This window comes from Chiloscyllium punctatum, chromosome 5 (assembly GCF_047496795.1).
Source record: "Chiloscyllium punctatum isolate Juve2018m chromosome 5, sChiPun1.3, whole genome shotgun sequence".
Classification (NCBI taxonomy): domain Eukaryota; kingdom Metazoa; phylum Chordata; class Chondrichthyes; order Orectolobiformes; family Hemiscylliidae; genus Chiloscyllium; species Chiloscyllium punctatum.
In genome coordinates this window covers 117,459,336-117,474,591 of record NC_092743.1, presented here as the reverse complement: position 1 = coordinate 117,474,591, position 15,256 = coordinate 117,459,336, and the positions used below count along the sequence as shown (strand labels likewise).

General features: G+C 41.0%; 1 protein-coding gene across 1 annotated transcript in view; it reads right to left on the bottom strand.

The window, feature by feature from the left end:
* sdha (succinate dehydrogenase complex, subunit A, flavoprotein (Fp)) overlaps positions 1 to 15,256 on the bottom strand; it is a 48,976-nt gene that overhangs the window by 9,704 nt on the left and 24,016 nt on the right. Inside the window, exons 6-10 of the mRNA XM_072571185.1 lie at positions 14,006 to 14,154; positions 10,283 to 10,407; positions 8,752 to 8,920; positions 7,160 to 7,355; positions 6,121 to 6,292 (exon numbers count right to left, since the gene is read on the bottom strand). Of these exons, the coding sequence (XP_072427286.1) occupies positions 6,121 to 6,292; positions 7,160 to 7,355; positions 8,752 to 8,920; positions 10,283 to 10,407; positions 14,006 to 14,154 (811 nt within the window). The remainder of the gene's footprint in view (positions 1 to 6,120; positions 6,293 to 7,159; positions 7,356 to 8,751; positions 8,921 to 10,282; positions 10,408 to 14,005; positions 14,155 to 15,256) is intronic.

Genomic DNA, 15,256 nt, shown 5'->3' with positions numbered 1-15,256 from the left:
GGGAAGAGACTTGAAAATAATTCATCAAAAGGAAATTTTTTTTATTGCAATATCTTCAAAATCTAGCAAGGTGTCAAACTTTAGTTTACAAAGATAGTGCAAAGACAGCAAGATACAATGTTATCATTTGGTAGCTCTCAAATGGCATGAGGGGTTTAGATTCAAACCCACTATGGACTCCACCATGTAATCTAGGCAGATATTACATGCAGTAATAATAGAGGTTTACATGGTAAAAACAAGGACTGCAGATGCTGGAAACCAGAGTCTAGGTTAGAGTGGTGCTGGAAGAGCACATCAGGTTAGGCAGCATCCAAGGAGCAAGAAAATCTATGTTTCGGGCAAAAGTCCTTCATCAGGAATAGAGGCAGGGTGCCTGCAGAGTGGAGAGATAAATGAGAGGGGGGTGGGGGTGGGGAGAAAGTAGCATAGAGTACAGTGGGGATGGAGGTGATAGGTTAAGGGGGGGGGGGGGGGGGGGGTGGAGTGGATTGGTGGAAAGGAAGATAGGCAGGTAGGACAGGTCATGAAGGCGGTGCTGAGCTGGAAGGTTGGAGCTGGGATAAGGTGGAGGAAAGAGAAAATGAGGAAACTGGTGAAATCCACATTGATGCCCTGGGGTTGAAGTGTTCCAAGGCAGAAGATGGTTCTTCATCCAGGCGTTGGGTGGTGAGGGAGCAGCGGTGGAGGCGGCCCAGGAATTGCATGTCCTCGGCAGAGTGGGAGGGGCAGTTGAAATGTTGGGGCACAGGGCGGTGGGGTTGATTGGTGCGGGTGTCCCACAGATGTTCCCTAAAGCGCTCTGCTTGGAGGCGTCCAGTCTCCCCAATGTAGAGGAGACCGCATCGGGAGCAACGGATACAAGAAATGATATTGGTGGATGTGCAGGTAAAGCTTTGATGGATGTGGAAGCCTCCTTCGGGGCCTTGGATGGAGGTGAGGGCGCAGGTTTTGCAGTTCCTGCAGCAGCAGGCGAGGGTGCCAGGAAGGAAGGGTGGGTTGTTGGGGGCGTGGACCTTACCAGGTAGTCACAGAGGGAATGGTCTTTGTGGAAAGCGGAAGTGGGTGGGGAGGGAAATATATCCCTGGTGGTGGGGTCTGTTTGGAGGTGGTGGAAATGTTGTCAGATGATGTGGTTTATGCGAAGGTTGGTAGGGTGGAAGGTGAACACCAGGGGGGTTCTGTCCTTGTTATGGTTGGAGGGGTGGGGTTTGAAGGCGGAGGGGTGGGATGTGGACAAGATGCGTTGGAGGGCATCTTTAACAACGTGGGAAGGGAAATTGCGGTCTATAAAGAAGGAGGCCATCTGGTGTGTTCTGTGGTGGAACTGGTCCTCCTGGGAGCAGATACAGCAGAGGTGGAGGAAGTGGGAATACGGGATGGCATTTTTGCAGGAGGTAGGGTGGGAAGAGGTGTAATCCAGGTAGCTGTGCGAGTCAATGGGTTTCCAGCTCTGTACCGCCCTCGTGACCGGTCCTACCTGCCTATCTTCCTTTCCACCTGTCCACTCCACCCTCCTCTCTGACCTATCAACTCCATCTCCACCCCCATTCACCTATTGCACTCTATGCTACTTTCTCCCTACCCCCACCTCCCTCTCATTTATCTCTCCACTCTGCAGGCACCCTGCCTCTATCCCTGAAACGTCGATTTTCCTGCTCCTTAGATGCTCCTTGACCTGCTGTGCTTTTCCAGCACTACTCTAATCTAGGGGTTCACATGGTCAGTTGTGCAGCTTTTCAAGTGACAAACTGTGCATGACATTTGGTTCACAGAAAACCCAAAGGCTGGATACTAATGTGATGGCTGATTTAAACAGTATTACTATTGCCAGTTTCTTTAACAAACTAGTTCCTGCCCTGCCCTTCTTACATATGCAGGTTTGTTTTTATTAGAACTGAAATTATCAAAGTGAAACGCCCAGGACTGGTTTGAACCACATTTTTAGATCTATATGGAAGAAACTGTATTTAATCCATGTACAGCATTTCTTTCCCCCAAAAGACTCCATTTATTCAGCATTATATAAACAGTGGACAGGAGAAACAAACACTAGTGACAGTTCAAATGCTAAAGCAATCTACATGAGTTAACTATCTGTGAAATCTAAAATCTACAGCCTAACTAGCAATAGTAGACCAGTGTTGGTAATTGTGTTTGAAAGCAATACTGCTGAGAGACAAATTGCTTGTCTGGCTATCTCCCCCACGGCAAAACCCTTGCATGATTTACTCTGGTGCAGCTCTCAGTTAAGAGGTCTTGTGGCACAGTGGTTTCTGGTCAGGGCAAGAAAGTCCAAATTCAAGCCCACTCTAGGACTAGATGGCTGAGGAAGGTATTCGTAACGCAGCCAAATATGCTAGGCATTAACTTAAACATTCTTCTAACATATGCTAATGGCTGGCAATAAAAGCCTGAGAAACTACTGGTCTGCCATGTCAGAAAAAGAAATTGAAATCTTTACCATCGTGCTCCAGGCTACAAGCATATGTGCATGAAACCATTAGCCACAGCAACTTGTACTCCTTGGAAAGTACTAGTTAGTTCAGTTGGCTGGCTCATTTCAGTGCCAATAGCACAGGGCTCAGACGCTATTCTGGTTTGGGGGGTGGGGGGGGCAGGCGGTTTGGAGACCGCCTCCTTGCCCTGCCCAGAGCGGTGCTGGGAGTCAGGCCTGTTTTTGGGCACAAAGCCAAGGAGCAGCATTCAGTTAAGCATAATCCCTTTCCTGCCCTGAGTCTTGCACCTAACAGTAAAAATCAGGATCAAAAGGAATAAAGGAGATCAGTAATTAAAACTTGCAGGACTACTCATTAGAACAGTCACAGCAAGTTTGATTTTATTCTACACTACAGCCTGCAACTTTCTATAGACATTTTCCCTGCTTCTGATTACACATATTTTCAAAAGTTAGGGAAAAATATTACTAGCAGCATGTTAAACCTTTTCCCAATCTTAAATGCTCTCAGCCACAACATAGTGTGGTTATTGTGTCTGAATCCAACTTTTCCAGTGCTGGTTCTTGTAAACAGTTAAAAATGTTTATTTTAAAAAATTTCTTTGGCACATGGCCATCATTGGCTAGCCCAGTATTTATGACCCAACTCCTCTGAAGAAAGTGATGGTCGCAGTGCCACCTTCTTGAGCATTGGCATCCTTGGGGTATGGATACACCCATCGTGGCGTTGGGAAAATTTTTGACCCAGTGATAGTGAAAGAATTGTCATATAGTTCCAATTTAGGACGCGACACAGCTTGGAAAGTTAGTTGCTGGTGGAAACGCTCCCACGCATCCACTTCTAGGTGGGAGGTTACGGGTTTGGAAGGTGTTGTCACAGGTACTTGGTGACTTTCTATTGGGCATCTTGTAGATAGTACGCACTGCAGCCATTGTGCGTCTGAGAAGGGGAAAAGGAATGTTTAAGGCGGAGGATATGGTGTCATTCAAGCTGGCTGCTTTGTCTAAGATTGTGTCATGCTTCTGCAGTGTTGTTGGAGCTGCATCCATCCTGGTAAGTGGAGTGTGTTCTATCACAGAATATTCCCACTTGCGTGCTGTAGCTCGTGGACAGGTCGAGTGGAAATACATACATTACTCACCACAGAAATCCCAGCCATTGTCCTGCTCTTGTGAGCATTAGTATTTATAGGGCTAGTCTAGCTCAGTTTCTGGTCAATGGTAAACTCCACTATGCTGACAGTCATAGATACACCATTGGTAATAACATTGAAAGCTAAGAGGTGATAGTTAAGATTCTCTCCTGTTGGAGATGGTCATTCACACTACACGTAATGACACTTGCCACTTAAAACACAAGTCAGCCTGCAGAAGGACATGGACTGACTCAGTTTTTGAGACACAACCAATTGCAATTTACACTGTGTAGTCATCAGCAAACATCCATATTCTAATTTTATGATGGAGGGATGGCAGCTGAAGATAGTTGGGCCTAGGACGTGACCCTGAGGAACACAGGGGTCTAGAGGCACAGTGGTAGTGTGCCTATCTCTGAGCCAGGAAGCCTTGTCTGCGCTGAACAGTTTAATTAGAAAATAGCCATCCTGAGGAACTTCTGCAGCAATACCTGGGAGTCAAGATGACTGACCTCCATGAACTATGACCACCTTCCTTTGTGTTAGGTAAGATTCCAACTAGTGGAGGGTTCCTCCCAGAATTCTGATGAATTTTTGCCAGGCTGCTTTGAGGTCACTCTCATTTCTCCTTGAGTTAATTCCTTTTGTCCCGGTTTTGACCAAGATTGCAATGAGGTCAGGAGTTGTGGCACCTTGGCAGCACCCATAGTGAATGTCAGTAAGCAAGTTACTACTTAAGCACTGTCAACCATCACTTTGCTGATGATTGAGAGAGCGAACTAATCGAACAGTAAGTGGCTGGGTTGAGTTTGTCTTGCCTCTTGTGGGCTGGATATAACTGGACAATCTTTCACATTGTTGGGTAGATGTCAGCTGTACTGGATTAGCTTGGCTGGGGCACAGTTAGTTTTGCAGCACGAGTCTTCAGTACTATTGTTACATTGATGGTCATAGCTTTTGTGGTATCCAGTGCTTTCAGCCATTTCGTAATATCACATGAGTAAAGACTACCAACGGTGGTTCAGAAGATCTCATGACACTTCTAGCTAAAGATGATTATAAATACTTCAGCATTGTCTTTTGCACTACGTGCTGGGCTCACACAGATTTGTAGAGCGCCTCCTGCAATTTTATTTTTGAATTGCCAATCACCATTCATTACTGGATGCAGTATGGTCTGCAGGGCCTAGATATGATAGTTGTGGGAACACATCCTGCATACTAAACAACATAACAGAATGCAATAGAGTAAGTGGAGTTGTAGCTTTGCCAGGTTGACACCTCATATTTTGGTAAGCCTGATATGCCATCCTGCTTTCATTAAATTTATTTGGCAATGGTCGACAATAAGCATCAATTTCAGATAAATGATTTAGATGTGAACAGAGGACATCAAAATTAGAAATGTAGTGGACAGCGATGAAGTTACTTCAGAATACAACAGGATCTTGATCAGATGGGCCAATGGGATGAAGCGTGGCGGATGGAGTTTAATTTAGATAAATGCGAGGTGCTGCATTTTGGAAAGGCAAATCAGAGCAGGACTTACACACTTAATGGTAAGGTCCTGGGGAGTGTTGCTGAACAAAGTGACTTTGGAGTGCAGGTTCATAGCTCCTTGAAAGTGGAGTCATAGGTAGATAGGATACTGAAGGCTGCAACATGTGGTATGTTTTCCTTTATTGGACAGAGCATAGAGTATAGGAGTTGGGAGATCATGTTGTGGCTGTACAGGACATTGGTTAGGCCAGTTTTGGAAGATTGAGTGCAATTCTGGTCTCCCTCCTACTGGAAGGATGTTGTGAAAATTGAAAGAGTTTAAAAAAGATTTACAAGGATGTTGCCAGGATTGGAGGGTTTGAGCTACAGGGAGAGGTTGAATAGACTGGGTTGTTTTCCCTAGAGTGGCGGAGGCTAAAGGGTCACCTTACAAAAGTTTACAAAACCATGAGGGGCATGGATAGGGTAATAGACAAGGTCGTTTCCTCGGGGTGGGCGAGTCCAGAATTAGAGGGCATAGATTTAGGATGAGAGGGGAAAGATTTTAAAGGGATCTAAGGAGCAACCTTTTCAGACAGAGGGTGGTGCGTGTATGGACTGAGCTGCCAGAGGAAGTGTTGGAGGCTGGTACAGTTGTAACATTTAAAAGGCATCTGGATGGGTATATGAATAGGAAGGGTTCAGAGGGATATGGGCCAAGTGCTGGCAAATAGGACTAGATTAGGTTAGGATGTCTGGTCGGCATGGACAAGTTGGACCGAAGGGTCTGTTTCCGTGCTGTACATCTCTATGACTCTATGACATCCATTATGGACCATACGAGGCTCGATTAAATTACTTGTTCTGGATAAACGCAGCACTCGTGTTCAGATTTCAACTCGGAAATATATTATTTCTGGCTAAATTCTAAATCCTGGGTTGTTTTAAAACAAAGACATTAACATCAAAATAAAGTTTCAAAGGTTTTGTGAAAGTAGAGTGGAATGCAAGACTAACTGACTGAATGAAATAAGTGACAAATCATACCAGGCTTGCAAGTTTCCGCGATGGTCAGGGCACAGGCACGGCCAAATACCACTAAGTCAAGGAGGGAATTTGCTCCAAGTCGATTAGCTCCATGAACTGAAGCACATGCAGCTTCACCACAGGCATAGAGGCCAGGAACCACAGCATCTTTACCATTTGTGTGGTTAATCACCTGCAAGAGGCAAAATGCACATTGAAATATTGTTTATCACATTTTAACATCCTGAATTTTGACATTATTTCCTTTACAGTGGGCAGTTTAAAAAGAAACTTATGCAGAATGAACATTCTAAGATTAGTACTTACAGCAAGCTATGCAACTTTTCAGTATCCTACCATATCTCATTACATATAAATATATACTGGTAAATAACAATAATGCATGCAGTTTTAGTTTTATATTAAAACAAAGTTTTATTTTACACATCTTCAGCTGTGGCCAAAGGGTTCTTGGAGGACAAGGCACATTCCATGCTTTGAGACTTTACAGTCAAGTCTAATCTGATTCACGCTGAAGCCTTTAGGAACAAGACAAAGGCAAAGACACTCACAATGTCATCAACTATAAGCAAGGCCTCTTTGGCATCAATACAATACAGGAGTCCAGTTGGTTTGCTTACTGCCTTCACATTAGGACTCCACTTTAGGAGCCTAACCCCCCACAAAAAAACCCACATCTGCCTCTCATGTCTCAGTGTATTTTGTGGTTAATAATAACACCACAATGAATGAAGAGTGAAGAATTTTTAAAATAATCTGTCAGACACAATTACAGATGTTAAAAAAAAATTAAAGTGGGAAAATGCACCTTCTCACATTCTTGAGATTTTAAAAATACAATATTGCCAAAAATGTGCAACATTGCATGAGCCCAAAGCACAAAGTATGTTTTTTAAAGCATAGTTATGAGAGTACAAATAACTATAATGATATACAAGTATGGTACAATGGAATGAATTCATAATCTGCTTATTCAGAGGCAACAGTGTGGCCACCTGTACAGAATTCATTGAAATACAATCCAAAATATTGCTGTTACCTGGCCTTTGTAGTTGGTGGGGACACCTCCCATATTGTAATGAACTGTAGGAAGGACTGGAATTGGCTCTTTGGTAACATCTACGCCAGCAAAAATCATAGCAGTTTCTGAAATACCAGGCAGCCGCATTGCAAGCTGCTCAGGGGGCAGGTGGTGCAGTTGTAAGTACACATGATCCTTATCAGGGCCGCAACCTCTGTCAAGACAGTGATGACAAATGCCAAAGGTCACAGAAAATATTTCAGAGAAGGTACAGTTTAGACACTTATGGTACCCATGCTTCTAATGTTCAATAATAACCATGACAGGCTTAGCCTAAATGTGGGATAAATAGCTGAATTCCAGAAGAGAGGGAGTATAACTGGCCTTGATATCAGGTAGCACTTGAAGTATGACATGAAGGACTCAATCAGATAAAGCAGAAGCATTTTCATTCATTGGGAGTAAGGCCATTGGGAGCTCTGAACTTGCTCCATCAGAATCCTGTTAATGCTTTCTCTCCACACCCTTTGACTCCTTTATCCTCAAGAACTATATCAAACTTATTCTTGAAAACATTCAATGTTTTGACCTCAACCATTTTACTGTGGCAGAGAATTCAAAATTTCACAAGCTCACCAATCTTTGGCTGAAGAAACTGCCCACCCCAGTCCTAAATGGCATACCCTGTATCCTTAAACAGTGACCTGGTATTCTGGAACATCCTGCCTGCATTTACACACCCCCCACTCCCCAACTCCACGATGCACCTCCCACCAACCCCATCTCCCCTCTCCTGTTTTTCCAAACTCCAATGGTCGTAGATTAATCAATCCAGGCTCTCTTCATACATTAGTCCTCCTATTCCAGAAATCAATCTGGAAAACATGCGTTGCACTTCCTCCATAGCTTGAACATCCCTCCTCAGATAAGGAATCCCAAACTACACACAATGCTTCAGGTATGGTCTCACCCCAAGATATTGTACAATTTGAGCAAGACATCCCTGCTCCTGTCCTCAAATGATCTTATTTTGAAGGCCAATATATCATTTGCCTTGTTCCACCTGCATGTGAACTTTCAGCAATTGGTATGCAGGGACATTCAGATTTTATTTTATCTATCCCTTTTCCAATTTCTTTGTCATCCCCTCTTATTATCTCCTTTGGTTATCTTTCTACAATGGAATGCTTCATCAATGCAAGTGGTTGTTATAACATTTGATGAGTTTGCAAGTCTTTGTTGGTTCAGCACCATATAAATTGCTAATGCGGATCAGGAATAAGATTCTGAAATGTTCTAGCCATCAGTCTGTGCTCCCATTTTCTGTCATTTTCCTGCTGATTTTAAGGAATAAAAATGTAATCCAGGAGTGAACTTTGCTCTTGCTCTTTTTTGGACTGTGGTTACAAATCAAGTTTCTTATAGTTAGTTACTCTTCCAACCGTAAGCAACAGGAGATTGATGCATCTACTTTAAATATAATTTCTTTCTAAGCATAACATTTGAGTGAATAGTAAATGAGTAATGAGAGATATGAGAGAGAAGGAGAGGTTAAGTGCACATTCTTACTTTCACAAAAGAAAACAAATCTAGAGGGGCTTCAAGCTTACCGTCCTTCACGAATTTCAATGGTCATAGATCGTGATACCACATCTCTCGAAGCAAGATCTTTTGCAACTGGAGCATATCGCTCCATGAATCTCTCTCCCTCACGGTTGATGAGAATTCCACCTTCACCACGACATCCTTCAGTGATGAGGCAACCAGCACCATAAATTCCTAGAGTGTGCAACGAACATAGCTTTCAGGCATGTCACTATTTGAATTCAAGGTACAAATAAAACATCGAAACATCTGGTGTAATAAATCACGTAAGCAGTCAACACAAATTCAACAGAACAGCACTCATAATTACTGCACATTGCCACAAAGCACTGTAAGCACAACTCTATTTACAAGAATCAGCCTTGGCTTGGAGGTAAGACTGTCACTTTCAAGTTTGAAGATTATACATTCAAGCTATTGAAGACTCCTTTGTATTCCGGATTACTCTACTGTAATCTTGTGCATTATCATCACTGTTTAAACATAGGAAATATGCCAGGTGATTTACATACAGCATGCTCCTGTAAACAAATTAATGACAAGATAATTTTTTTGGTATTGATTAAAGGGTAAATGAAGACCAAGACACTAAAAAGAACTAACTTTTTGTTTGAACAATGCTATTATATATTGTTCCAACTGCCTAATAGGGTAGCTGGTATTTTAGTTTTTGTTTTTTTTACAACAAGAAAATTAAACCTTCACAAGATTACAGTAGAGTACTTTAGGACAAGCTGCATTTAAAGCCATGCACCAAATATGATTTGTCCACAGGACCACACAGCAATAAGTATCCATTAACGGCTATATCTTCACAATCCAATGTCTAAATATGCGTGTTTACTCCATAAGTTTTGCATTTTCTTTAAGATCTCGAAAACGTAACATCTTTAAATCCCACCAATGAGAATACACTAATGATTTTATTTCTTATTAGAAATGAAAGGGCTAAGATCATCTTTCCTCTTTGGAAAGGATTTACCCTTTAGTCCACATATCCACTTCCCTGATCATATGATTCAGATTCTGATATCAGAAGTTAATCTTGATCCTGACAATTTTTACGTGTTTTGTTATTTCCCAGTGACCATTAGGATTTTAGTTTTCTTCCAAAAAATTAATTTCCAAATTTTTAATCTCCACATTTAAATGAAACACCTGTTATACTCCATGTTATACTTGAGAAAGGCAGATTGTGAAGAGCCAATACCAATCTGCATGCAAACCTTTGTAATGTGTAATTCTTTAAAACAAAACAAATATGTTTTACTATATTGAAATGTATGAGTTTTGTTATCAAAATTTACCTTTCATGGTATACAAACACAAAGTCAAGAACTCTTACAGCTTCAAACAAACAGAATCTTATTTAAGCACCTATTCAATAGATGAAGTGCCCTGGCAATCAATAATCTGAGAAAACAATGTTACTTGTATACCTCTCGCAGCTATCATAAAACCTTCTAGAATCTTCATTAAAAAAGTGAAAAATATAAAATTAGAAGTATATACTGGGCACTAGGAACAATCTCACACCTGTGGGGTGAAATTGGACAAATTCCAAGTCCTGATTGGGTAACCCAGCTCGAGTGACCATGGCACTTCCATCTCCAGTACTTGTATGAGCTGACGTACAACTGAAGTAAGTTCTTCCATATCCACTGCGAAACAGAACAAATATTGATCCAACAGTTTAACGACAAGCAAAAAACATTTACTTACTTACAATTGCTCAGGACATCTTGCAATCAAATTGTGCTTTCTTTGGACTATTAGCCATGATCTAGTTAACTGGTAGAACAGTGGCAAAGAGCTAAATGGCTGCCTTCTGTTTCAATATCCTTACATCAGTCTGGGACAGTCCATCACCCAAGTTCCCTCTCCCTCCTCGACTCTGCTTTCCTGATATGACCTGATGGATTGAAATGCTTCACTAATAATATGCTGAGTGCAAGCAAACTGAAGAACAAACAACTCCTCCATTGTGTTTCTGACATTTATCCAGGATGACTACTGGAGTCTAGATTTATGTTCCAGATCGACTGAGAAAGCCTAAGAACTTAGAGGATGCGCTTCATTCAATCTAGCCTACTACTGTTCACAGTGTGGTCTCCAGTACATTGGGAGTCAATAAACAGACTAGGTGACCACTTTGCAACACATGTTCTATTCGTAAAAATGAACTTGCAGTTCTCTGCCACTTCATGTTGCTACACCAACATTTCTGTCTCGGACCTGCTATAGTGTTCCAGTGAGCCTCAGTGCTAGCTCAAAGAAAAGCATCTCATTCCCACTTGGGGACCCTGCAGCTTTTAAGACTCAACATAGAGTTGAATAACTTTAGAGCCTGATTCCATCCAATCATTTTCCTTATTGTAAAAAAAAAACACACACACACACCCCTACACCCCGATCCTGTCATGACATGGTTTGCTTTCAGCACAGCCTACACACTCTCTATTATTTTATTAAACCATACAAAATACAGTTGACAATAAACAGAAAGCAGCAGTTCACAAAAAAAACAGGGGAAAGGGCAGCAAAGCCAAACCCCAAACTCCACCGTTCAACCAGGGAGATGAGGACGAACCTCAAATCCCATTTCCATTTATCACAAAGATAACAGTAACAAACACAGACAATACAATCAAATCAGAAACAGTGCATAGAACACAGACCCAATATAGCTATAAAAGACACCTGACAAACATTCTCTATTAGTCTCAGCTCTCATTATCCCTTCAGCTTCTCTTCTCTCCTGGCTTACTATCAATAAACCCCTTGGCTGCCTACTCTTTTTATGTATCTCTCTAGGCTCCATCTTCACCTATCCCCTTATTCCCCAACATACTGTCTTCAGCAGAAATACATAACACATTTTCCCAGCTACTATCAGTTCTGATGAAGAATCACCGAACTCAAAATGCTAACCCTGCTTTCACCCCATAGATGCTGTCAGACCTGCTTTTAGCTCACACTCAACCAATTCCTGGCTGTGACTGCACCAAACAAGAAGCAGTATCAATTAACATGAGTGATGTCCTAGACCTTTTATTTCTAAATCACCTTGAGGACTCAAAAGAGAAATGTTTTCCAGCTTCTCCCCATGGCCCCCACTATCTATCCACTACCTAACTGGTTTGAATTTTGAACACACATCTCAGAGGAGATTTTGACACATAGGAATAGGGTCCTCTTAATATGATGCACAAGACTTCATGACTTTATGACACAGGCTAGATGGACCAGACGGTCTTTTTCTGTCCAGCACTGGTGTGCTTGTACATTCATGCCTCTGTATATATTGTTTTATGTGTCATCTGAATTTAGCACTTAATTTCAAATTTAGAACATTTTAATAAAAGTAAAACACTGAAAGACTGAAAAAAACAAGTGCTAGAGAAACTCAGCAGGTCTCACAGCATCTGTGGAGACGGAAACAAGAATTAACATTTTGAGTCTGAGATCCACTCTTGCTTTTGATTCAAAGTAATGTATCAAGTGTTATTCTGGATGTAAGATCTAATGTAACAGTAGCAAATGCACTGCTGTAGGATGTTGATGAACTAGACTGTTGATGAACAAGATTCACAACCCACTGAGGGGGAGGAGGAGGAATTTCTTCTGTCAGAGGGTTTTGAATTTGTGGAATTCTTTACTGCAAAGGCCTGTAGAGGTTGGATCATTAAAGTATATTTAAAGCTGAGACTGACAGATTTTTAACCAGTAAGGAAATCAAGAGTTGAGTAAAAAGGTAGGAAAGAGGAATTGAGGATTATCAGATCAGCCATGAACTCACTGAATGGCGTAGGAGACTCAATGGACTGAATGGTCTACTCATGCTCCTTTGTCCTATAAAGTCTCAGAGTTGTATAACTTCAGTCCAACTCGGCCATGCTAACCAGATATCCTAAATCAATCTAATGCCACTTTCCAGAATTTTGCCCATATCCCTCCAAATCCTTTCTGTACGTGTTCCCATCCAGATGCCTTTTAAAATGTTATAATTTTACCAGCTGCCACCACTACCTCTGGCAACCCACTTTCCGTGTGAAAACATTTTCCCTAAAGTCCCTTTTCTTGAGTTTGAAAAATAAATTCTCCTTTTATACTTCTTTCATCACAACTTAATATTAAAATTTGCCTTAAAAAACCAATTTTTAAAAAAAATATTCACAAGATGCTGCTGGTTAGGTCATCACTTATTATCTCTCTTGAAATGCTCAGAGGGTAGTTCAGAAACATCCACATCAATGTGGGTCTAGAATGTCAAGTAAGCTAGACCAGGTAATGATGATAAATTTTCTTCCCTGTAAGGACATTAGTGAACCAGATAGGTTTTTATAACAATCAACAGTGGTTACTAACTGCCACTAGACCAGCTTTTTATTAAATTGAAATTTCACCATCTGTCATGGTATAATTTGAACCCACATTCCGGATTTGCAAGTCTAGTGACTTACCATGACAATAAAACCTCCCCACTAACCTATGTTTAGAGCTCATTTGAAGAGAGAATTGCAATATTTTCGGATAATTTCAATACAAGAACTGCAGTGATAAGTTGGAGTGGTGTGATTTAAATTTTAGGTTGTACTGTTCCACCTTAAAAATCTTCACAGCTTTATTGATTTGTTTTCTGAATGATTTTCATCTGGGACTTAAATCATCTTGAATCCATGAAGGCAACACAATTTTAACGTAGTGCTGGTGCTTCTCAAACCATTGGTTCTGCACAGGGAGTTACAAGGTAACTGTGATACTACTGGGGCTTTAAATTGGAAGAATTTTGTTCAACTTGCAACGTATGTCAACTAATTCTTATATTTGGCTGATAGCGTTTTTGCAAAACGTCTAACATTTGGAAAAAAATACTTTTATGTAGCACCTTGCTATGTTCACAGCATGTTCCAAATAAACAGCCAACAAGATACTTATGATTCATTGCTGTGCACATTTGGTTTTTACATTTCTCAATGATAGTGACAAAGTTCCAAAAATAGGAAACAAATAATCTATTAATCTATTTCATCTTTTGGACTGAGGGAGGTCTTCTGGCTCAGACACTTGACATACTATGTCCAATTCATCAATTAGTAATTTGAGATTTTTAACGTGCACTTGAACAGGCTTTGGTTCAATATCTCATCTAAATGACCAGGATTGTTCCCACACTTTAGGCGTGCTTGCAAATTGTGCCAAGGGTAAATCAGCACCAACAGGACAGAAAGTCAGTTAGTCTACAATACACATTCTTACCCAGTGGCAAGCACAGTATTATTAGCTCTAAATCGGTGAATAGAACCGTCTTCCATACACAATGCGATGACACCTCGACATTCTCCATTCTCCATCAGAAGATCCAAGGCAAAGTATTCAACAAAATAGCTGGTATCATACCGCAATGACTGCAGAAACACATACAACAACTCCAATTATAAAAGACCAAAAAGGGCAACACATTATAGCCACATTTTCTCAGAAGTTTGCAAATTAGTTAAATTGTACGTGTCTCTAATTACTGTGGGGAAAATATACTTGGAGAGTTATCATGTTGTTAGCTCAAGGATATGAACATTTCCACTGAAAAGTGAAGTGTTTGGTTAGCAAACCGGTTGCAGATTTACCATGTGATGTGAAATAGTGTTTCAAGTAGCTTCACAATTTCATCTTTTTAACTTTCTGATTGTTTTATATATAGATCACAACAATTCTTAAGAAATCAAATTCAACATACTGGATGTCAATTTTTATATGCAATAAGAAAATATTTAACCCCACATTGGAGTGGGCAATAAACAAGGAAATAACAATTAATTCCTGCAAAAATAGTACGGTTATTATCATGGAGGATTTAAACCAGTTCAGTCAGGGTAGCCTTGAGGAGTTTGTTGAGTGTATCCGTGATAGTTTTCTTGAATAGCATGGAATGGAACTGATGAAGGAGCAAGCTATCCTAGGTCTTGTCCTATGTGATGAGACAGGAATAATTAATGACCTCATAATCAGGGATTCTCTTGAAAGGAGTGATCGCAGTATGGTTGAATTTAAAATACATTTGCATGGTGTGAAGATAAAATCCAATACCAAGGTCCTGTGCTTGAATGGGAGAGGGCGGGGGGGTGGGGGGGCTATGATAGAATGAGATAGGACATGGCTGAACAGACTGGAAACAGAGACTTTATAGTGCGACAGTTGACGAGCATTGGAGGACTTTCAAAGAAATTGTTCAAAAGTGCTCAGCAAAAGTATATTCTGGTGAGAAGGAAGGACTGTAAGCGGAGGGGTAATCTGCCATGGGTGTCTAAGGAATTAAGGCAGCCTATCAAAGTGAAAGAGAAGGTATACCAAGTGGACAAAATCAGCAAGAATCTAGAAGACTGGGATAAGTTTAAAGGTCAACAGAAGCCACAAAAAGATCTATAAAGAAAAGGAAGAGGAAGTATGCGAAGAAACTAGCACAGAATATAAAGACAGATAGCAAAAGTTCCTATAAATATATAAAACATA